Source organism: Callionymus lyra, chromosome 14 (assembly GCF_982586985.1).
Source record: "Callionymus lyra chromosome 14, fCalLyr1.hap1.1, whole genome shotgun sequence".
NCBI classification, from domain to species: Eukaryota; Metazoa; Chordata; class Actinopteri; order Syngnathiformes; family Callionymidae; genus Callionymus; species Callionymus lyra.
The window spans coordinates 23,312,205-23,337,056 of record NC_141831.1 but is presented as its reverse complement, the minus strand read 5'-3'; the positions used below and the strand labels follow the sequence as shown (position 1 = coordinate 23,337,056).

The following is a 24,852-nucleotide window of genomic DNA, read 5'->3' as shown; positions in this document are numbered from 1 at the left end:
ATGAATATAAAAGATTGCGTGATATAAGCTATAAATGGCAAACATCGTTTTTACCTTAAGCTGCACGTTCAAATATTGAGTGAAACCAGAAGAGGCATCTAAGGAATATCAAATAATGGCTACCAAGTCCAAGTGTCTCCTTCATAGGAAACACTCAGCCACAGAAAGAGTCTCAGCTCCCATCTGGGCCTGAACCTTTGCCAAAGTGGAGTGTACTAACGGTCAAACATGTGTATCAGGGACACTTACCTTTTTGTCACTGAACCCCCTCGAGACTTTCCCCTGCATACTATAGTTTTTATAACACTTGTCATCCAAACCTGTTTATTTCTCATATATATGTGCCTGTCTTTTTGGGTGTCTGTGATAGTAATGCAGGGTCTGTGTTTAACTAATGGCAACCAATGAATGAATGTATGGTTTATTTGTGTCCAGGGCTCTGACCCGACTTGTATTAATTGTTATGAGAGTCTGGAAAATAAATAAATGTAAAAGTATATATATCATGTATGATTCAAACATAATAATCTTAAAAATGTGTACAAAGCTAATTAACAAATAAAACATTATAGTAAAGGAAGGAAACTGATTTGTACAAGACTAAACAGGATCATTTGGAGTCTATTTTGAGATCTAGTCTGATCAAATGCTGAATTATTTTTCTTTTTTTTTTAAACTACAAGTATAAAATTCTAATTATTTCAACTGAAGCCTGAATTAGAAATTGTTTATCCAACTGCTTACTCTTGTTTAAGGTCGTGTTGCTTTGTAGCAGCCAGAGGAGCAGGCCAAGACTTTCTTCTCCCTACCACCACATATTTTCATATTTGGTCATCCATCGTTCGAGCCCATTCATTTCTAAACGTGCTTTAATTGTAATTCAAATATAAAAAGAAGGCAAACGCCTGTGTTGACTTCATCATCAAGGACCTTTTTTTTGCCACTTCAGCAATCCACTGCTGAATGGACGACCCATTGCCCTTACATCTGGTTTTTAGGATTGAGCAATGGAGTTACATCCTGTGGCAACTGAAATTGTGGATGTTAAAAGAGGAAGCGTTGACTGGGGTGCAGAGCTTACACATAAACGATTTTGCAATTTCATTTCATGAGTATTATGACTCAAGAATGTAATTATTTACTTTTTGTCAGATAGAAAGAAAACACAATAATTATTATAGTGGCCATTCTTTTTTATGAAGGTCACATCTCAATAAATGAATGCACTCATTCGTTATTTTTAATTTCCCAATCTACCTTGTGTGTTAAAAACGTCAAATAATAATATAAATAAAATAATACTGGTTGTCTGGGATTGGAGTGATTTGATTGGCTGAAAGGAACAAGTGTACAAACGTAGTTCTGACGTGAAGTCACTCAGACGAATGATGTGGCAAAAAGCAAAGGACAAACATAAAGAAATAGATCCAGTCGTACCTGACCTCGTACCTAATTTGAGTTAAATATAGCATGTGTTTTTTGTCTTGTGATGTGGATCTTAATATATGAAATTACACGATTAAATAATTAAATTGGAATCGCAAGTAAAAACTTGTACATAGAAAAAAAAAAGCGAGTTGGTATTCATCCGCCTCATTTCCGGGATGTTTTCTCTGTTGGCCAACCTCCTCCGCCATTGCAGGTCCAGGGAGTCGGTGTAGCGGCAGTTAGTCGTTAGCCAAGGGAACCTAACAAGTAAACGCCACCATCGCACCGGCAACCATTACCCAACACCATTCATTCATTGGACTTAAAATCAGAAGTTCCCTGGCTTTCCGGTTAGGTCCCGAGATCCGACGTCGTAGTTAGTTAGCACAAGAAGAACCCGGAGGAGAGTCAGAAGGAACCGCCATGGCTCAGATCCTGCCTATTCGCTTCCAGGAGCACCTGCAGGTACGTGTTCGAACGGATGAATGAATGAATGGAGAACCTCGCCCGACATTAGAGATATACGCGGCGGGATTCACACACACCTTCGTTAGCTTGACGTTAGCTCGCTTGCTAGCCCGGCTGGGTGGATGACGTTTATCTCTGCTAGCATCTAGCTTGCATGCTAACACTCTAACTTAGCCACCCTTTTGAAGTGAGATGTCGACCTCCCTGCTCGATATTACAGGCTTCTAGTGAACGAGTCGTTACACATTTTAATAAATATGTTCGCTCCTCACACTCGAAGGGTCATGTGTGGTGTTCTAGTGGCTCTGGCTTCTCTCCAAGAAGCGTAATAGTTTCCTCGGAGTGAGGTGACGGCTAGCAGTTGTTGATACTCACTGACGCTGCGCGATAAGGATTATCAGTTGACAACTTCACAATGAATTGTAATTCTCTGTCAAATGGGTGTAGTTTCTATAGCGATTCCAGTTTCTAGATCGACGTATTCACGCCAAGTTTCTTTTGGGAACTTGGATGTTCCCAGGAGGCCTTATCTAACATTTCATTCATATATTTATTTAGTGCTCCCTGTACTCTTCAGTGTATTGAGCAACACGACTTCTAAACTTCTCCGGAGTCGTTCGACGTTAAATTATTTATTATACTTGAATATGAATAAGTGTAATTTGACCTACTTATTTACAAGACATTTAAATCCACACCTGACACGGAGAAGACGACACATCAGTTGAATCGGGTTAAATTGAATCTAACGTTTCCCTTTTTAATTCCGAATTCAACTACTTTTCTCAATGAAATATGTTTTTTCCCTTTAAATACATGGAAGGAGTGTGCCTCCAAATTGCCAAGTCTTAAAGACCCATCACATGACCACCATTGCACATGCACGTCTAGATGTAGTATTTTGTTACCGTGCAGGGTAAGTGCAAATAACAGAAAGGTGTTTATAATAGTTTTGTTTACTAACTGAACATAAAAGGCAAATATAGCTATGACTGCAGCAGAGGTAGTAACATTAATGTACCTCTTTTTTTGCAGTATGTCATATAATCCCAATTAGGACGTTGTTTTATCAGCAAACTAATAAAGGTTAATCCTTTTATTTTACTAAAACAAATATATGTACTTTTTCAGTCATCTACTGGGCAACTAATGACATTGATAACAGCTGTTACATATTTTGGTGAACTGTGGATTTCTAAAGTAATTGGTAAATACAATAATTTCACAAACATAAAGCAAATTAACTGGAAGGGATATTCTACAGCTAGTTCTGGTTCCTTTCTGCTCTTGTGATGGGTATTATTTGTAGCCGGCGATGCTGATGTAAGAAGGAGGAAGGAAATTCTTTCTTATCTCCACCATGGTCGTTGAAACTTTAACCTGATTTTAACCTCACCCATCTGCTTTTTCATTGTCTTTGAATCCTATGCTAAGCAAAAAAAAAAGAATATATATATATATATATTCAACCGTGGTTTACAATTTTAATTGCTCATCCAATACCTGTGACTTTAAATACAATTTGCTAAAAATGTTTAAAGTTCATGCATCAACATTAAAAAAAAAGTTACCCTGATAGACTTGCATATACATATAGTTTTTTAGCTCTGTATTTATGTTATGTTGCCTTTTTAATAATTCTTCATAAATTCATTGACTGAGTCAGCACAAAACTTGCAACACACATTCCAGTATCTTGCGTCTCTTTTCCTTTCCTCCTCTTATTCATTTGTCTTCTCTCATCCGCTCAACTTGCACAGCTTGCAATTTTATATATCATCCATTTATATAGTGTCTTCAACCTCAGTTTAATGGTTTGATCATGAGGTAAAAGTTAAGCATGCACTAACCTTATGTTGCTATACACAGAAAAGTTAGTTAGTTTTGGTCACATGTCATACTTGCTTCCAATAGAATATGTACTGCCTGCAATATGTTAAATATTTTGTGACAAATACTGCTGTTTTAATGACAACATTGGATGTAATCTTTAAATGGTATTTATCGACCTGGGTTTTGTTGATGAAATGACATTCCCATGGAAAATTGTTACACATGTTCCAACAGGAAAGCCAAAGTTATTGCAGACATAATGTTTCCAAAACAAGGAATTACCTAACGACAGTACAGTTTATAATGTATTTTTGTACACTTTGAGTCTTGAATTGTCGCTCAAGTTCACTTGACAAGTGTACATCTAAACATTTGAAGACAGTTTTCCAGGTATAAGAAAATGAATTTTTATATTTTATTCAATGTCAAGTCTTTTGGCCTCTATCATTTCACCGTTAACATTTGAATAAAGAACTCTGGATGATAGTTTGGTAAACCTGGTGAAGGTCCTTGACAATATGAAGGGTTGTTTCAGTGAAATTGAATATTTAATCAATATCCAGATGATAGTTAATGGTCTATTGTGGCTCAATCTAAAACTAACCGTACAAGGTCTCCAGACTGCACTTTGAACTGAACTACTAAAAGAGCAGCTGATATCTTGTGACTGACACAGAAGCTGATATATGGAGTATTTGACATTTGGCTGCGCTGGAGAAAAGTAAAATACATTTCAGTGACCACCTCAGCAGAACTCCATGGATCTGCTCCAGAAAAATATGCATTCCTTCCTTCCCCCGTCTGTTTATCTGAACAGTCAATGCAGCCTTCTCGCTCCTAACCCCTGTGCTGGTCACATGACCTCCACCAATGTCACATGTTCGAAAGGGAGGCAAGGCTGCCAGGCCTGTTGTTTCAGTCCAGCTGGACAATGAGCGCCTGGTTTCCTGTTGTAGAACATGGCAATATCGTCCAGCAAGCCTCAGCACATTACATGACACATCCTTCCCTGCTTTTCTTTGAACTTTACATGAATTTGATGCACACATGACTGAGTAATGCTGAGCAAGATTCTTTGTTGGGTTGAAGGAAGTAAAAGAAACAATTGCCTCAACAGATGGGAGTCCGTCGAGTTCCACATAAATAGCCAAAAAGTGTTACAGACTCTATGACTTCATCTTGACTTAAGACATTTTTTTACGTCTCTTACTTGGTCTCATTCTTGATCGTCTCGGTTTGAACTACATTAATAATTGCCAAGATATTCCGTGTTTATTCCCACAGTTGGGTAGGATTTCTTCAAAAGACTGTTATGCCTGAGCTTTTAAGTATCAGAGATGAGTCACAAGACAATAAGTCTTTGCTCGGTTTTGGAATGTATTCAGAGTTTTTATTATTATCTATAATAATAAATCCATTTTATTTTAAGGCGTCTTTCTGGACAAACATGAATGAAACTGTAACGTAAGAATACAAAGGAAGGAAATTTGTAATGGAGAGATTATCCTCTACTTAAAGAGCCAAATTTAGGTTGATTTATAATGTTCAATTCAGTTATGACCTAACTGAATATTCCCTGCCTTTATTGGGATGACAGAACTCTCACCGCAACACTTGGGCTGCCATTTTCCTCCTCCAGCCAGTTGTTATACTTGTTCCGCAAGCCCTTTTATCAGTGTCATCAAAGGAAACCAGGTTACGCACCAGTCAAAAATGTAGGTGGGACAGGGCCTTCAAGAGGGTGTGGCCAATCATTGATATTAGTTTTTCCTATTGCATGCAGAGTCCCGAAACAGGTTTTTGTTTGCTAATTGGGATCTCCCTCCCCTACACACACATGTAGAGTTGTCAGATAAACAATGTTAAATATTGAATTCACAAAGCATCTGCCACGGTAACTCAAAGTTTACGTGTCTTGGCCTTTTAAAGTATATATTTTAACTGTGTATTGTTTTTGATTGTTAAAGCGCTTCGTGAAACTGGTCTAGAAAGGCGCTTTACAAATAACCATTACTTACTTACTAAGTCAAGTATATGATTAGTCTTCGCAGTTCTGCACAAAGCTGCAGTCGCTGCCACCGATTTCAGTTTGTGCTGTGTCAGGGTTTATGTGAATCAGGAAGGATGTTCCTTACTTTGACTCTGTGTAGGTGTCCTTTTAAAATCTTTTGCTTGAATGCAGAAAACCTTTTTTTTTACTTGACACCTAACAGTGCCAACGTTGTGTAAACTCTTCTCAACACAACTGTTTCTCGTTCACATTTAGAGATTCCACTTAGCCCTTTATGAGCTTTAGCTTAACTTCATGCGTGATCCCTGATCCCTAAGTGATAATCTGCAGAGTTTGTTTAAATGTGTTTTTTCTCTTCAAGCTGTAGTTGAATTACAAAGTTGTTGCGTGCTATTCTAATTGTCCAGTACAAACGGTTGAGAATTGGACCTCACATTAGCTATACAAGCTTATAGGCCCCAGGACTGAGGTCAGTGCTGGGTGTGGTGATCGAGTCAACATGTTGTCTTTGGCTCAAGATGGATTCTAAACGGCTGCAAATTGGATGTGTTTTAAAGGTCAATGAAGCAATAATGCTTGTAAAGGGCACTTCTGAAGTATAAAATAACTTCATTTAATCCAAATTGATTATATTGAACAAGGATATTTCTATAGCTTAATGTCCTAAAAATGGAATGATGGAGGATAAAAATGTGTGAAAGTGTAACTGTATTGCTCGTAAAATAATTTAAGCAATGGCAGAAATATAATGCATTCTGTTTGATCTTGTACAGTGTATGTGAAAATGTAAGTAAAAAATCTTCCCGTTTTCAGCTCCAAAATTTGGGGATAAATCCGGCCAACATAGGCTTCAGCACGCTCACCATGGAATCGGATAAATTCATCTGTGTCCGAGAAAAGGTGGGGGAGCAGACTCAGGTGGTTATCATTGACATGGCGGACCCAAATACACCGATCCGCCGGCCCATCTCTGCTGACAGCGCCATCATGAATCCAGCTAGCAAGGTTATTGCACTGAAAGGTACGTTGAATTTTTTGTTTATCAATTGCATAATTTTAGTCCAAAAGTGCTTTGTATTCGTAAGATTCAGTTTATGTATAAATGTATATGATTTTCTCATTTTATCCTTACACGTATAGAGAATTAGGTTTTGTCTTTTGTAACATGGATTTAAATGAAAAACATTTCCTGTTTAAAAAAAGTAGACTTGTTTTTTTTGTCTGGCATCCACGATTGCTTTGACTTTTTGTTTTTCTCTTTTCTATGTTCCTCTCCTTTTTTTTATTTTCTTTATTTTACTGCTTTCTTATGTGTTTGCAGACGGTGAGTTAAAATTTACCTACTTAATTGTGAAAGCGAAATCCTGTTCCCAAGACGGTGTTTGTTTTTTTAAGCAAGACTGAATAACCCTTTTAAACAGTGACTCTTTCTCTTTTGTTAATCACTTTTGTAAACTTAACTTTACATGAAAACGTAACTGTCCAAACAGGGTTTAGCTTTCACAACCTTATAGCTTGCTGGCATTTCATCATTTCTATCAAGTGTTAAGAGTGATTTAGAACAAGTTAATGTTTGGTGAAATATGGGGGAAATTCTTGTACCTTAATTGAAAGATTATTGACATAGAATTTGTTTTAAGAATCATTTCATCTGCCATCTGTGTTGAGATCTAGTTCCCCAGTCTTTTCCATTTTCATATTTTGTCTTTTTAAAACATCTTGCAACCTGTTTTTTTAATCGTATTACTTGAATTGTAAAATCAAAATAGCTTTTTCTCTTCAAAGTCTTTGGAATGGGTCTGCTAAATGCACATTTTATTTAGTCTCCTGGGTTTCCAGACACGGCTAAGGATTATTTTGCAGATTAACTGTACCACAGTTCTCTTTTACACTTGGTTTTTACGTTTTTGTTTCTACTCACTGAGACGGTGATGAGTCTTTACATTTCCTGATGAAACTACCACCATGTGCCAGGTGTAAACTCTATCTTTTGTCTTCATATCCCATTAATATATTTCTGAAACATTGAGTTTTTTTTAGGAATCACTGCTTGGTCAGTGTTTTGCCTAAACTAGCAGTCGTGAAAGGATCATTTGATGTGATTTTTACACATCTTTTGAGAGGATGACGAGACCGAAAAAAATAAAACAAATTATCTTTTTTATTTTTGGGATTAACTAGTGAGACAAAAGCATATTAGTACCAAATAAATTTTACATGAAAACCAAGGCAAAGTGATGGATACATGCATACATGCAACAGAAGTACATTTAATAAGAAAATTGTGGAAACCTCTTAAAATGTTCTGGGTCTCTGAACCTGCTATGGCTTGTTGGTGTACTAGCTTGTAGTAATCTTTTCTTTGAAGTCACCTCAACCCCTCCCTCTCTTCCTAATCCACAAGAATGATGTCTCTTAGTTGACCCTTGTAATGTGACCCACCATTTAGCTGTGATAGTTTCATGTAACAATGTAGAAAGGACTAATACACAGACAGACATTTCTGTTCTCAAATCAATTAGATTTCCTTTGCTTGCTTATTGACATCTTGACTGCTTTTAATTTTGCCACACTGCTCATGACCACATTTCTATGATCAATAATAGCACGATGATTTCTCACTTTTAAATGACTATGAAATTACATGTAAACAAGGAAGCCGCTATGCTACTAAATGAAAGTGTCTCCCCTTAAATCAACTAACATGTAGAATAAAACACAGGTGAGTGAAATAAGATGACTTGTTTAAAGTGCTAGTCAAACAATCCGAATAGTAATTCTAAAACTTGATTACTTTTTTGAAACATATCTCTCCGCCTTAAGTGTGGCCCGTCGTCTTTCACTTCTACACATCAAAACTCGATTGCAGATGTTTGCCTTCACTGTCAATTGTTTGTCACTCCGTCTCCTTGTTTGCCGTCCTATCTGTGAAAAAAGTTTGATGGGGGTGATCCGTGTAGTCGGACATAAAACTAAACAAGTGTTTGTCTTTTAAATCAAAGACTTTCGCGAGTGTGCTGATGGTAACCTGAAAACAGTTTTGATGTCCTAATGTCAGATGAACAATTTCCTTTATGAAACTTGATTCAGACGTAGTACATTTATGTGATGCTTTAAACCAATTTCTTCTATCTTTAAGCTAAAGGTTTAAAAGTCAGAGAAAACATTTTAGTTCCTCATTATAAACACTTGTTCTACCATTGATGAAGTAAAGCAAGAATCACAGCCATACAAATTCATAGCCCTGACTTAATGGTTAAAATATGTTGATGGCATTATTTAAGTTTGTATGTTCCTTAAGTTTGCCACTGCAATGAATAAGATTCACTTTTATTTCAGTGTGTTCTGATTTTTTTTGTTCTCTTAAATAAGAAATCTTATATACAGTAATACTGTTTTTTTTTTGTACCATTAATTTTACTTTTGATCTACTGGTCATGGTAAGTAATTCAGTAAATTTAAAAGGCATTTTGTGATTAAGTAATTGCAATATAAAGTATATGTGGAAACTTTTATTACCACCATTCATTTGAGCTGAAGCACAAGACAATTGACTGAGGGGAAATGAAGATTGGAGTTTTCCTAATTGCGGAAGTAAGAAGAGCAAAGACACCATAAGGTTGTCTCTTGAACATTTTTAACTTCACATTAAACCTCACTATTTCCGACTACAGCATGTGCGGCATCCCCTATCTGACAGTCATGGCACTGTCGCTTGATCTCTGTGCCATGACTACCGGTGTTTCAAAATTCAATCTTTCTTCATAAAAAATGTTTTTTCCCATAAACAAAGTATTCTTCTTGTGTCTTGACAAAAAAGGATAATGTTCTGTTGGGCATTTGCTGCTGCCCTCTTCCTCTTCTCCATCTAGCTGCCAAAACTCTTCAAATCTTCAATATTGAGATGAAGAGCAAGATGAAGGCACATACCATGACAGACGATGTCACCTTCTGGAAGTGGATTTCACTCAACACTGTTGCGCTTGTGACTGACAATGCTGTCTACCACTGGAGCATGGAGGGAGACTCCCAGCCTGTGAAAGTTTTTGACCGCCACTCCAGCCTGGCCGGATGCCAGATAATCAACTACCGCACTGACGCTAAGCAGAAATGGCTCCTTCTTATTGGCATTTCAGCCCAGGTGAGCTGTTAAAGCAAGCATGTGGATGCAAGATCACATTTCTTGATGGAAGATGTAATGGGTTTTGTGCCGGTTCTTTTAGCAAAACCGAGTAGTGGGAGCCATGCAGTTGTACTCCGTAGATAGAAAAGTGTCACAGCCCATTGAAGGCCACGCTGCCAGTTTTGCGCAGTTCAAGATGGAGGGCAATTCTGAGGAGTCGACTCTGTTCTGCTTTGCTGTCAGAGGGCAGGCAGGAGGCAAGGTGAGTGACCTTGAGTCAAACCGGTGTAGTTGTTTCTCTCTGCTGAAAATGATAATATATTTTTCAACATTTGTCCTGCAGCTGCACATCATTGAAGTGGGGACTCCACCAACTGGCAACCAGCCATTCCCAAAGAAAGCAGTGGATGTCTTTTTCCCTCCTGAAGCTCAAAATGACTTTCCAGTAGCCATGCAGGTGTGTATAGTTTATGGGATTCCAACATGCCCTTGATCAAGCAAGAGGTAATTGTTCAAGTTAAATGATGTCAATTTAGTGGAAGGTCACATGTCAGGCTAAGCACAGTAGTGGCATAATGAACAATGAGGTACTCTGAATTATATAAATGTCCTTGAATAACATGTGGTCCGACCTTGACATCAGTCTGGGGAATGTTTGTATGTTAAATATGTAATATTATTGGAGAACATTCTAATCCGATTTTTCAAATTCAGTGCACATTGTAGACATGTTTTTTCAGTAATTATGAACTAATAAATGGTTTACTCACAAAAATATATAAGCTTACACAATGTTTTCTTTCTATTACAGATCAGCTCCAAGCAGGATGTGGTTTTCCTCATAACCAAATATGGCTACATTCACTTGTATGACTTGGAAACTGGCACCTGCATCTACATGAACCGCATCAGTGGTGAGACCATCTTTGTCACTGCTCCACATGAAGCCACCTCTGGAATCATCGGGGTCAACAGGAAGGGACAGGTTCGTCATTTACTGTCTTTCCATTAAAAATACTTACCTTCCAGTAATGTAGTTTATATGAATAAAATAAATGTGTTTATGTTTGACGGTTCAAGCAAAATAATTATTATTATTTAAAACATTTCTTTCAACGTGTCAAAAACAATTCTTAGTTATTTTCCAGTCTCGGACTTTGTAGGAAAACACTGTAAAATACTCTATGGTGTGGAGTTTCACCTGAAGGTGTTTGTGCCTTTGTGCTCTTGTAAAACTGCTCCAGAAAGGAGAACCAGATCTAATCAGCTGATGAATAATCCTGCAGCCAGGCCACACGTCCCATAAATATTTGAGTGAGGATCAGAAAGATGATCTCGGGTGCTGACATATGACACTGTGTGTAGAGCCATTGTCGCAGTCGATGTATGTTCTTGTGTGTGTATGCACAAGTCAACTGCGTTGTTGATCTATGTGAAGAAATGTTGTGGACCATTTGTAGAGGCCAGCATCAACTGTAATCTTATACTACAAAGTTGAAGGAACTGTGATCATTTGAATGAGAGCATGTCAATATTATGAATGCTTTAATTTCGGGCTCATCTATCTAAATAGCTAGTCAGTCATGTCCTTGCCCACATAATATTGGGTCTTTCGAGAGTAACTAAGGTATTGGCCTATGTTTTAAGTCTATGGCTCAGATAGGCTGTGCTGGACTACAGTGGGTCAACACAAGCTGCAATTCCCCTTGGCCCAAATTGCACCCCCACCTCCTTCCACTCCTCCTTCCCTCATTCATTCACTCTGGCGTCCTTTCTTCTTCAGCTGCTAGACCGCTCACAAAAGCCATGCGTTCTACTGACCCACTCAGATGACATTTACATTCAGTTGCTGCAGTCATAGACCCAGAGGCTTACTAATGACTGTGACTCGGTTGTGCTTTAGACTTATTGATGCTGCATATTTGACTTGTGTTCAGAACACTGTTGATGTTATGTCATCTAAAGAATTTGAAGTATCAATGTAATATGCATATTATGAGGTTTACTCAAAGATGTTAATTCAAAGTGCAAAAAAAAGAAAATTAATTCCTCTCTAATGAAGCTTAAATATTTTATCTCGCCTTTATCTTTTTACTTTCTTACAGGTGCTGTCAGTGTGTGTGGAAGAGGAAAACATAATTCCATACATCACCAACGTGCTGCAGAATCCAGACCTGGCTCTGCGCTTGGCTGTCCGCAACAACCTAGCTGGAGCCGAAGAGCTGTTTGCCCGCAAATTTAATAACCTCTTTGCAGCTGGCAACTACTCCGACGCAGCCAAGGTGGCTGCTAATGCACCAAAGGTATCACTGAGACATTTTTTCTTTACTTCATACCATCTAAAATAAACCTTATTGTGTGTTATCATTTGTTAAAGCTTGTTTATCTGCTACTCCGTAGGGTATCCTGCGCACCCCAGATACCATTCGTAGGTTCCAAAGTGTCCCAACACAGGCTGGCCAGACTTCCCCATTACTGCAGTACTTCGGCATCCTGTTGGACCAAGGCCAGCTGAACAAGTTTGAGTCCCTTGAGCTCTGCAGACCCGTCCTCCAACAGGGTCGAAAACAGCTCTTGGAGAAGTGGCTGAAGGAAGACAAGGTACTCGGAACAAAGAAATACACACTCAAGACTTAACGGCATTTCAGTTATGTTTTCATGACGCCTGTATGATTTGTGTTTTAGCTGGAGTGTTCTGAGGAGCTGGGGGACCTTGTGAAGGCTGTGGACCCTACACTGGCACTTAGTGTCTATCTAAGAGCCAACGTTCCCAATAAAGTCATTCAGTGCTTTGCTGAGACAGGGCAGTTCCCAAAGATTGTCCTTTATGCCAAGAAGGTGTGTATGCCAGCCTGACGGCTAAATAACGACGCGTAAGCCTAAGTGAAGAGTTTAATATCTCTGCTTGTGTTGCAGGTTGGTTACACTCCAGACTGGATATTTCTTCTGAGGAATGTGATGCGCATCAACCCAGAGCAGGGACTACAGTTTGCCCAGATGCTGGTCCAGGATGAAGAGCCTCTGGCGGATATTACCCAGGTAAACGCGAGGCATTCAATGAAACTCCTCTTACTGCATGGGTCACATGCAGTCAAAATTGGCTCTGGATATTTTATTTAATTTTTAAAAGTGTTGAATGTATTTATTCCTAATGTCAATTCATAATATCAAAATATTAAAGGGAGATGAATATTAACTGTGGTTTCCTTTTCTTTCTTTTGTGTTCAGATTGTGGACGTGTTTATGGAGTACAACTTGATTCAGCAGTGTACCTCATTCCTCTTGGATGCTCTTAAGAATAACCGACCTTCAGAGGGACCCCTGCAGACCCGTCTGCTTGAGATGAACCTCATGCATGCTCCACAGGTGAACACTTGTACCCCCTTGAGAAGCTCAAATGACTTTTAAAACTCACCTGCTTCTTTGTTTTATCCAAATATAAGGTTGCAGATGCAATCCTGGGCAACCAGATGTTCACCAATTATGACCGTGCCCACATCGCACAACTCTGTGAGAAGGCTGGACTGCTGCAGAGAGCTCTGGAGCACTACACTGACCTGTATGACATCAAACGTGCAGTTGTCCACACACATCTTCTCAATCCAGAGGTAGGCCTGCATTAATAGCTTGTTCATAAAGTTGAGTTTATTGACACTTTTCTCCATCCAGTGGTTGGTGAACTTCTTTGGCTCCCTGTCGGTGGAAGACTCTCTGGAGTGCCTCAGAGCCATGCTGTCGGCCAACATCCGTCAGAATTTGCAGATCTGTGTCCAGGTGGCTTCCAAGTACCACGAGCAGCTCACCACACAGTCTCTCACCGAGCTCTTTGAGTCCTTCAAGAGCTTTGAAGGTGAGATGTGGTCTTGAATATCAAAGTGTTGACTAACACTACCGTTTAAGCCAAGTTAAATGCCCAGAGGGCTTGAGAAACAATTGATAGGTGGTGCGGGATAGCCAGGCGGTGGAAGTAATGCTGTTAATGGGAAAAGAGCAAATAGGTTCTGCAAACGGTGGAAGTAATGCTGTTAATGGGAAAAGAGCAAATAGGTTCTGCAAACACTTAGTTTTAATCCTCAATGGAAATGTGGCGCCATTCTAGGATGTGGGATGCCATTCTTCTGAGCTACTGTAACAACTTGGGCCTGGACCTCAACCTTCTGAATTGGTTGACATTACTGTGTGAAACTAACCATTATGTGGACTTTCCTGTTCTCTCACAGGCCTATTCTACTTCCTTGGCTCAATTGTCAACTTCAGTCAAGACCCAGAGGTTCATTTCAAGTACATCCAGGCTGCTTGCAAGACCGGCCAGATCAAGGAAGTGGAGAGGATCTGCAGAGAGAGCAACTGTTATGACCCAGAGCGCGTCAAGAACTTCCTCAAGGTAACACTGACCAGCCAGTGGTGTCTTATAAAATTATATCCCTTAAATGGTCTATTTCGTTGTTGGTATCTTGATGTCTGTTTGCATCCCTTTTTGTTCCGTGATTTATCATTCCTCAGGCTAAACAAACCCCAAATTCTGTAATAGTAAAAATCTAACAATTGTTGGTTAAATTATGCTCATAAGGGCAGTAAATTATCTCTCTTGCTTTTCCTCTTGTCTTTGGAATGGCAGGACATTTATCAGGTAAATTAATCCCCCTCAGAGTTCAGGATCCCCTCTTTACTTTGCCTTACCCTTTAACTTAAAGCCAATGTTTGAAACTTGGATTTATGTCGGTGTGTAATTTACACACAGAATTAATACATGCACACAGGTGCAGCCATAGTATGTCTGAATTAATTTAATGTTTTTTGCCCTTTTTTAAATGTACAAGAAGGTTGGAGATACCCTTTTATTCTAGATATTTTAGAAACTGTGTCTTTGTAGATAGTATATAGACTAAGGAGCGAAGTTACTGTTTTATCCTGCATGTTTTTGGGAAGTAGAAAGTGCACAATCCCATTTTAAAATCCTGTGTGGATGGTGTCATCGCCAGCCAACTACATTTTGACACGTCTGAGATCTACTGTCCCTTTTTTTTTATTCTGTCTTTGCTATTGTGGTGAAGTAACTGCTGTTTTTTTTGCCAGCAGTCGTGAACGAACCGTAAAACATTTATGTAGTAACGCTCCCTTTATTTTTCCCTTGACTTTATTTCAGAACATTTGTGGTTCTTAAAATAGGGGCTGATTGTGTCAGTGAATCCATTTTTGTGTTAATCTGACAATTTTGTTTCTTGTGCCTGACAGGAAGCTAAACTCACAGATCAGCTGCCGCTGATAATCGTCTGCGACCGTTTCGACTTTGTTCACGACCTGGTCCTGTACTTGTATCGCAACAACCTGCAGAAGTACATCGAGATCTATGTCCAGAAGGTACGGTTGGTTCAGAAGTTCAATTCATTAAATCAATAAAGTTTTACCTTACCTTAAATACAAAACACTGCATGTAACTTGTTACTTACAGGTGAATCCCAGCCGTCTGCCTGTGGTTGTTGGTGGTCTCCTGGATGTGGACTGCTCAGAAGATGTCATCAAGAGCCTGATCCTCGTTGTCCGAGGACAGTTTTCCACTGATGAACTGGTTGCTGAAGTGGAAAAGAGAAACAGGTAAGGACCTCATCTAAACAACACCGGAGATAGTTGTCCAAATAGATTAGACTATTGCTGATCACAAGCCTTTCCCCACAGACTGAAGCTTTTACTCCCATGGTTGGAATCTCGAATTCATGAGGGGTGCGAGGAACCTGCCACCCACAATGCCTTGGCCAAGATCTACATTGACAGCAACAACAACCCTGAGCGCTTCTTAAGGGAAAACCCCTTCTACGACAGCCGTGTGGTGGGAAAATACTGCGAGAAAAGAGACCCCCATCTGGCCTGTGTAGCCTACGAGAGAGGACAGTGTGACCAGGAGCTGATAAATGTGATTATTTATTTTACCCAGCCTGCATTTCTTCCCAGTGTCTTGCAGTATAATTGATACCTCTTCACTTTAGGTGTGCAACGAGAATTCCCTGTTCAAGAGCTTGTCTCGCTACCTGGTCCGCCGTAAAGACCCGGACCTGTGGGGCAGTGTACTGCTGGAGACAAACCCCTTCAGACGACCTCTTATCGACCAGGTAAAGAAATTGATAAGTAGTTAAGTCTGGTGTACTATTGGAGTGAGTAACACGTATGCTACTATTCTCACCATAGGTGGTGCAAACAGCACTGTCCGAAACACAGGATCCAGAGGAGGTGTCGGTCACTGTCAAGGCCTTCATGACTGCTGATCTTCCTAACGAGCTAATAGAGCTGCTGGAGAAGATTGTTTTGGACAACTCTGTCTTCAGTGAACACAGGTGCTTAAAGAAAAATCACAGATGACATGAACGGCAAACTAATATCATTTATTTCTGTAGAAACTTGCAAAACCTGCTCATCCTCACTGCAATCAAAGCCGACCGCACACGCGTGATGGAATACATCAACAGACTGGACAACTATGACGCCCCTGATATTGCAAACATCGCCATCAGCAACGAGTTATTTGAGGAGGCCTTCGCCATTTTCAAGAAGTTTGATGTCAACACATCTGCCGTGCAGGTGAGTCACACATCCACACAGCTCAACATCTGTCTTTCATCTACTGACCACTATGCGCTTTAGGTGCTGATTGAACATATTAGCAACTTGGACCGGGCGTACGAGTTCGCCGAGCGCTGCAACGAACCTGCGGTGTGGAGCCAACTGGCAAAAGCACAGCTTCAGAAGGGACTTGTGAAAGAGGCGATCGACTCCTACATCAAGGCCGATGACCCCTCGGCATACATGGAGGTTGTTCAAGCTGCAGACAAAAGTGGTAAGAATTGAAAGTTCACCTAACTGGGATAGAAAACCATTATTCCCTACTGGTTTTATTAGCTATGAACTGCCGCTTAAATCGATGGTGAGCTGAGTCTGATTTGTATCTTTAGTTTTGAAGTGTAAGACAAGGAGGCCAGATAAATCTGATCTTGAAGACTCATTTTATATGTATTTAATTCGGTCTTATTTTGCTGATCTGTGAATTGACGTAAACTTTTGTAGGAAACTGGGAGGACTTGGTCAAATTCCTTCAGATGGCTCGCAAGAAGGCTCGTGAGTCTTATGTGGAGACTGAGTTGATCTTTGCTTTGGCCAAAACCAATCGCCTGGCAGAACTGGAAGAGTTCATCAATGGACCGAACAACGCTCACATCCAACAGGCAAGCAGCAGTCACTTTAGAATTTAAAATTTGAAAATATAGAATATTAATTGTAAAGAAAACGTTTACAAGATATGCACTTCACTGCGGCCCAGATAATTAGTTTGACCGGTCAACTAGTTTAATGAATACAATCTTTCAACCTTCAGGTTGGCGATCGTTGCTACGATGAGAAAATGTATGACGCAGCTAAACTGCTCTACAACAACGTCTCCAACTTCGGGCGCCTGGCGTCGACTCTGGTGCACCTCGGCGAGTATCAGGCTGCTGTGGACGGAGCCCGTAAAGCCAACAGCACGCGCACCTGGAAGGAAGTCTGCTTCGCCTGCGTGGACGGAACTGAATTCAGACTGGCTCAGATGTGCGGCCTCCACATTGTGGTGCACGCCGATGAGCTGGAGGAGCTGATCAACTACTACCAAGTAAGTTACTCACCCTGAGAAGTGATGAAAGTACAGATTTTGATGCCTGCGTTCTCTTGCAGGACCGCGGTTACTTCGAGGAGCTGATCACCATGCTGGAGGCTGCTCTGGGTCTGGAGCGTGCTCACATGGGAATGTTCACCGAGTTGGCCATCCTCTACTCCAAGTTCAAGCCCCAGAAGATGCGTGAACATCTGGAGCTCTTCTGGTCCCGAGTCAACATCCCGAAAGTCTTGCGAGCCGCCGAGCAGGCTCACCTGTGGGCCGAGCTGGTGTTCCTGTACGACAAGTACGAGGAGTTTGACAACGCTATCATCACCATGATGAACCACCCGACTGACGCCTGGAAGGAGGGACAGTTCAAGGACATCATCACAAAGGTCTGCATCCATCCTCCTACCATCAGTCCTGTTGTCCATCACTTCAAATCAAACTTCTTTCTTCTGCAGGTGGCCAATGTGGAACTATACTACAAAGCCATTCAGTTCTATCTGGAGTTCAAGCCTCTGTTACTGAACGACCTGCTGATCGTTCTCTCACCCAGACTGGACCACTCCCGCGCCGTCAACTACTTCAGCAAGGTATCAACTCCACACAAGAGTTGTGAAAGTCTGAGGTTTGCAACCATTCGTGTGTTTTTTTTGACCAGGTTAAACAGCTGCCTCTGGTCAAGCCCTACCTGCGCTCAGTCCAGAACCACAACAACAAATCTGTTAACGAAGCACTTAACAACCTCTTTATCACAGAGGAGGACTACCAGGTGAGACACCTCCCCCCCCCCCGAACACCCTTCACGACCCTGTCACAACTGACTTTCCTCGCCCACCTCACCCAGGCACTGAGGACATCAATAGACGCCTACGACAACTTCGACAACATCTCGCTGGCTCAGCGCCTGGAGAAGCACGAGCTGATTGAATTCAGAAGAATCGCCGCGTACCTCTTCAAAGGAAACAACCGCTGGAAACAGAGTGTGGAGCTCTGCAAGAAGGACAAGCTGTACAAGGTATGACGGAGCTCTCTGCGTTTTGGGGGCTTCAAAGTCCACTCATGTTCTCGTCTCCTCGTGCTGCAGGACGCGATGCAGTACGCTTCAGAGTCCAAGGACACGGAGCTGGCGGAGGAGCTGCTGTCCTGGTTTCTCCTGGAGAACAAAAAGGAGTGCTTTGCCGCCTGCCTGTTCTCCTGCTACGACCTCCTGCGACCCGACGTGGTGCTGGAGACGACCTGGAGACACAACATCATGGATTTCTCCATGCCATACTTCATCCAGGTTATGAGGGAGTACCTGAGCAAGGTGGGTCACTTGAAGCTGCGCCCTGGAGATTCTTAATGTCTTCAGTGTCTAACAGTTAAACTGTTTATCTTGTGTGTTGCTGTCGTCTCATGCAGGTCGATGCCATAACAGAGCAGGTGATAGTCAGTGCTCTGTGTTTGATTGTTAAGAATTTGGTTCAGAGGACTGCAGCCTTGCCTATGCATTGTGTCCACTGCTGCCAGCCACCACCGTTACACCTGTTGATTATAGTCAGAGTACATAGAAAAACTGTCATATAATAGTCCTTCCATTTATTTAAACTTCTCTCCTCATGTGGACGTGACGGAAGTCACTTGAGGTTATATTCAAATATGCTTTTGTCCAAACCACCAGAGTTGAATTGTGCAACTTTTCTTTCTAAACCCTAAAAATAATTTTAAAATCAGTATTATATATTTACAGAATGTGGAAAATGACACCAAAAACAATGTATCAATCAAGTATTAAAGCCCGTCTGTACCATGTGACTAACGTACAGATTAGACAACGAGTACCTAAACGCCGTCGAGTAATTTTTGATGTACCAGCTCTTCAATGAACTCTTATGAACTATCTTTCATCTGGTCAGTATACACATGTAACTTGACTTGTAGCAGCCATTTAAACAACAAGACGTTAAAGAAAAACAAGCTCTAATCATTATAAATTACATTAAATAATGTCTGGGCAGTAGCACTTTTCAAAGCGCAGCGCTAAGTGAAATTTAATTTATATCCCTGATGAGATAAAACAATGGGGGGTGGCTGATGTGTGGGGTGTCATGCAGAGTGATGTTATTGGGGGAAATGTTCAAGCATATGTGGAAGTGAAAGGAGAGACTCGGAGGAGAAACTATAGTAGAAACGGTGCTGCCTGACGACTTGCAGCAAACATTGAAAATATTGCCGACTCCACTTCCACACCATTCACTTGTCCTCCCGAAACCATCATCCAGCTCACAGTCGACAGTTGCATGCTCAGACATTCCTGGCAGGTGACGACGACCACACAGTTTAGTTTTTAGACACTGGCAACATCCAAGTTTTAGGATTGTTTCTCATGCATGCAGCTGCTGTTGCATTACTTTGTCATTGCTGCCTGGAAGTTGCACATTAGTCCCCTTTTCCATCTAACTGCACTGCAGCCCTGGGAACTGGGCTCATTGGAGGAATTAACCGTTTATTTTTTATCATATTTCGAAGTCATGGTATTGTTGGAGTGGTATACTAATCAATGCAGTCTTGAGTTTGCAGTTTCCTTTGGTCGCTTCCACGCATGTTGTTCACTTTGTAAGCGTTTGTGTCCGATTGTTGTCTTGCAGGTGGATAAACTTGAAACATCCGAGTCTCTAAGGAAAGAAGAGGAGCAGGCCACCGAGTCACAGCCCATCGTCTATGGTAGCACTTACTGCTCCAGTCATGTTTAGTTGCCTCGTTCGAACATTTTTCTGCATCAAGATTTGTCTGTTCTTCTCCAGGAACACCCCAGCTGATGCTGACTGCCGGCCCCAGCGTCCCGGTCCCCCCACAGCCGGCCTACGGTTATGGCTACCAGGCCCCCGCAGGATACGTTCAGCCAGCAGCGCAGCCCGGCTTCGGTTACGGGATGTAAACGCCCGACTCCTCTCACAAGCAGGCCTGAGCTGCCACCCACCATCGTCCACAGTCCTCCAGACGTCTCTCTGCCCTCCACAGGGGTCTCAACAGAAAATCCCCCTTTCCTCCCTTTTCTTTTTTACTTTACTTCTTCTTTTTTTTTAACTGTCATGAAGGACTATTTGTTTTCAAGGAAATATATTGAGTCATGATTCATTTTCTCACATTCCGTATTGACTAGATTAATTTCTTTTGTCTATTTTATTTGGGGTTTATGTACAATGTGGGAGGGAGGGAGCCGTGAGAAGAGCGAGTTCTCTTCCTAGAAAACCATGGTCTGTCGTGAAGCGTCTGATTTGCACTCTGTAGTGAGAAGAAATTAATGTAGGCTCTTTCTTTGGTGTGTGTGTGAGCAGCTTCCTGTTTGACTGTAAAAACATAGTTATTGTATATTGAGACACAACTACATTTGAACATCACAACCACCTCAACACTACGTTGTAGCAGTCTTGTTCCCACAATGCACAAACTTCAGGGCTGATTGTCGAAGGAGAACCCAAGAGAGTATTTTACATACGTACAGTAAAACCTATGCAGGACTCTCCCACAAATTTGCAGTTAGACATTTTCTTGTGCTTTAACGTGTCTAAAATGGGACCTTTCCGCCTTTGGAGGGACTGGACTAGTCTGTATCTTTCTGTCTTCATACCCTGAACCTCCCTCGCCGCCTGTCAAGGTTGACCTTTGACCTTGATTGACTCATCCAGCTCTGAAATCTCCCTGGACTTGTGGTAATTTGAAGTTTTTATTCAAAGGCTTGCGTGTATACAGTGAATCAATCATTAACTCCTTTGAAACTTATATTCTTATCTAAATGACCTTAGGTTTAAATTGTGCACTTAAACTATTTGATTGTGCATAAACAAATGAATGAAACAGCATTTTGTTATCCACTTAAAAAAATAAAGGCTTCTTGTTTGTCAGAAACGGCGTGCTGCTCTTTCATGTCCACTGGTGCGGATTGAAGCGTTTGCTGCTCTTTGTCACTTTTTAAGCATGTTTACATTTTCACTCGGAACTATCACAGCTGCTTATGAGAATTGACACGCATTCCAAATACAAAATGTACTCAAGGTTTTCAAGAATAGAAAATGCAATTTATTTACACATTTGTTTTAACTTCGACAAAGTAGATCAGCGTAAATGTGACCCTCGACAAACACCAGACATGTCACTGTACAAAAAGATTGTTCAGTTTTGTACTTGTAATCCGAGAGGCATCTTTGCTTTTCTGACCGGATGAATTAAGGTGTGAAGCATGAAGATAAGGTGTTTTTGAGGTTATTACGAGATTTGAAGTTGAGCATAAGCCATTAAACAAAGATGGTTTTGAGGACTAGTGTCGTGCGGAATCACTGCCCTCTAACGGTCAAATACGAAAGTGCACCTTGTGGCATTTTTGTGTAATAGTTTTAAGTAAAGTTTTGAAACTTCATGCGCTAAAATCATGAAAAAGGAGTTCCTACAGCGTTAAAGTGTTTTTGCAATCAAATGATCAGAAGAAAAGTTTAAGACAAGTATTTCAGCACAAACTTGAAAAAAATAGTCAAACATCCTGTTCACTAGCAGTTTAATTCAGATAACTAAACATTATTACAAAGGTGTGTTCCATCTCAGCATGATCTTCTCCATAATTGTTGGCTCTAGTAAAGCTTCAATTCTCCAGTGACGCTGTCGATCAGATCGGCAGGACCTGGACCGATGCCCAAGACCGTACGCGAGCCCGGTGCGATCTGTGTCCTCCCCGCGTCCTGAATCAGACTGACAGGAAGTCCAACTTCCTTGGCGTGACACAGGAGATCGACAAGAGTGTCCTCATCGGGGGCCTTCACCACCACTTTGGGCTGGCCGCAGTACTCCCACTGTTTCAGGAGCTCCGGGTTTCTGCGCTGCACCTGCTTGTACGCCGACACGGCGGCGTGGGAGCACTGAGCCGCCACCTTCCCTTTGCCCATCTTCAGGTCATTTCGGACCACCAGAATCATCTTGAATTCCCCGCCTTCTCCCATCACGTCAAACTCGCTGGCGCCGTCGTTCGCCGCCGTCGTCGTCTTTGAAGCTGGGAGGATGCGAGAGCGGAGATGCCAGCCGAGGAGAATCCCACAGCCCAGCCCCGCGACCACACCCAAGCCCACCGGGCCGTAAAGCAAGTCCATGACGTCAACCTGCAAACAACAGTCACACATATGTTTCAATAAGTTGTTTAGAACATTGATTGACACTTTTTGAAGCAGTAAACGAGTCAAACACCAGGCCCTGTATCATGTGGTAACAACCTTTTACGACATTGACGTACATTTTCAGACTTAATAGAATCAATAATCAATAATTTATTTTATCTACATAACTTTATAATGCATATACAACTTAGTCAATGCAGGCTGACTTCACAAGCCATAACTATAAACGTACATTACAAATAAAAGTTATTTTATATGCCTGTAAATGACAGGCTGTAATATATTAGATTTCATTTCTGGCGCTAACTAGCTTATAGGAACAGTTAGCTAGCGTCAACTCACTGAAAACAAACCCCCTAAACCGCACCAAAAGCAACTGCAAACGTAAAGTCGTTTATTTAGGTGAACTGTGGAAGGTTGTATCTAGGCCGGGAAAATAAAAGAACGCAATTTTATTTGTGTGTTCATACCTGTTGAAAGGTTTCGCGTGTTTACAGCATGAATGGAGGAGAGTTGATAGCTTTCTTCTTCTTTGACGAGGTAAAAACGCACTCTCGGCCGCATCACGCCGCCATGCGTCCAGCGGGGTGTATTACACTGACAATGTGAACGACTATAAGTATATGAATATTAAATATATTAATATTAAAAGGATGATTTATATTTAAGACTTGTGTTTCTTTACATTCAATTATACGCTTGTATACAGTTTTAATGTTTATAATTTACGTACATCTTAATAAAATGAGTTAAACTTAACTATAAATAAGTAAGTAAGTAAGTAATTTTTATTTGTATAGCGCTTTTCCAGACCAGGGTCACAAAGCGCTTAAACAATCGAAACAATATTCAATAAAGTATATACATTAAAGATCAAGATAAAACTGATAACATAAGAGGAGTTCCAGAAAATCAAGGAAACGCCTGAACAAATAAAAACGTCTTAAGATATTTAAATAAAAACCTGTTATTTCATCCACCATGAAAGGAGCTAATTTCACATGACTCTTAAAATACAGCATAAAATCAAATTTAAATAATAATGATCTTTTTATTTCTAATAACAAACAAACACATCTCATCTTGACTGAGATAACAGAGTTTCATAGAAGTCCGATTCATTTTAAGTCCCTCAATTTAAATTTATTTGCGTTCGTAAAAGCTTGTTTTGTTTATAGTTATGACCAGTGTTTGGTTAGTTCAGTTTGAGTTCCGAAATTCCAATTACTCTGCCTCCTGGGAACTGAAAAGTGTCAGAAGTGCCTCCAGTAAAGTGATCCACTTATTTATAGCACTTTAATTAGACCTGCTCCCTGGTGGCGGCACCAGGCAATTGATGAAATAAATCTCTTTTCTGCCTTTACTTCTGTCACTCTCCCCTCCCCCTGCCAGCTCCTGTTTATAGTCCTCTAACCCTCAGTGGCCCCTCCACTACATCACTCTCTACTCAAGATCATGAATGACAAACTTCTGCTTTCTTTGGTGCCTCACAGCAGGCTAATGTCAACTCGACTCAGGTCTACGATAAACAAACCATGTTTCTCTGCACGATGACAGAAATCACACAAGGCTCTTTTATTCTCCTGTTTGCAATTGTCTACGTATAAATCAGGCAGAGCACACCCCAGATTATCTTTTAATACAATTTAAGATGAAAAAGTTTCCAAAAGGCTCATCATTTCCCCGAGCTGAAGTCGACATGCTCAGTATTGAGTTTCTTCATTGTGCCTCTCTCAAGTGTTACTCAACAGGTTGGTGTTGTTTTGGTCAAAAGGACGATTGCGCAACCAGAAGCTGGGGCAGCTTCTGTGTATCGCTGGAGGAAGTGTTTGCTATTTTTGAAACATCAGTTTACAGGTGCAGCAGTCTATAACCAGAGCATTCAGATAATGTTCATGTTTTAGTTATTGATCATAACATTTCAGGTTCATTCTCCTCTGTGCAAGCATGGACGTGAAATGTTGCGTGAGCATGTTTGCAAACGGTTTTAGGTTCAGGATAAAAAGCTTTTTTTAAATAAAAAAAAAAAAAAGGTTGCACAATCTGACAACAAGAAAAAACCTGTGGATGGTTTTCATTTTGTTTCATCATGTGACTGAAATGACTATAAAGATTTTATTCAACGTATCTGTGAGATAGATTTCTTCGTAAAACACTTCCAGCAGATGGTCAAGTGCATTTCTCAAACAAGATCCTTCAACTGGACTCACCAGGAGTTCTC

General features: G+C 40.8%; 2 protein-coding genes across 2 annotated transcripts; one reads left to right on the top strand and one right to left on the bottom strand.

The window, feature by feature from the left end:
• Positions 1-1,612: 1,612 nt before the first annotated feature.
• Positions 1,613-21,378, top strand: cltca (clathrin, heavy chain a (Hc)). The gene is made up of 30 exons (XM_087807953.1): positions 1,613-1,893; positions 6,554-6,761; positions 9,613-9,881; positions 9,964-10,125; positions 10,207-10,320; positions 10,675-10,848; positions 11,969-12,166; positions 12,264-12,464; positions 12,549-12,701; positions 12,780-12,902; positions 13,092-13,229; positions 13,307-13,471; positions 13,533-13,713; positions 14,084-14,247; positions 15,099-15,224; positions 15,316-15,458; positions 15,540-15,774; positions 15,848-15,970; positions 16,047-16,192; positions 16,253-16,436; positions 16,500-16,692; positions 16,920-17,077; positions 17,227-17,499; positions 17,562-17,879; positions 17,949-18,080; positions 18,149-18,259; positions 18,335-18,505; positions 18,575-18,796; positions 20,118-20,193; positions 20,274-21,378. Exons 1-30 carry the CDS (start codon positions 1,852-1,854, stop codon positions 20,405-20,407), a joined length of 5,037 nt encoding a protein of 1,678 aa, XP_087664079.1. The 5' UTR covers positions 1,613-1,851; the 3' UTR covers positions 20,408-21,378.
• A 626-nt stretch (positions 21,379-22,004) lies between these two features.
• Positions 22,005-23,159, bottom strand: ptrh2 (peptidyl-tRNA hydrolase 2). The gene is made up of 2 exons (XM_087807370.1): positions 23,102-23,159; positions 22,005-22,616 (listed from the first exon to the last, which is right to left on the bottom strand). Exon 2 carries the CDS (start codon positions 22,605-22,607, stop codon positions 22,095-22,097), a length of 513 nt encoding a protein of 170 aa, XP_087663496.1. The 5' UTR covers positions 22,608-22,616; positions 23,102-23,159; the 3' UTR covers positions 22,005-22,094.
• Positions 23,160-24,852: the final 1,693 nt, after the last annotated feature.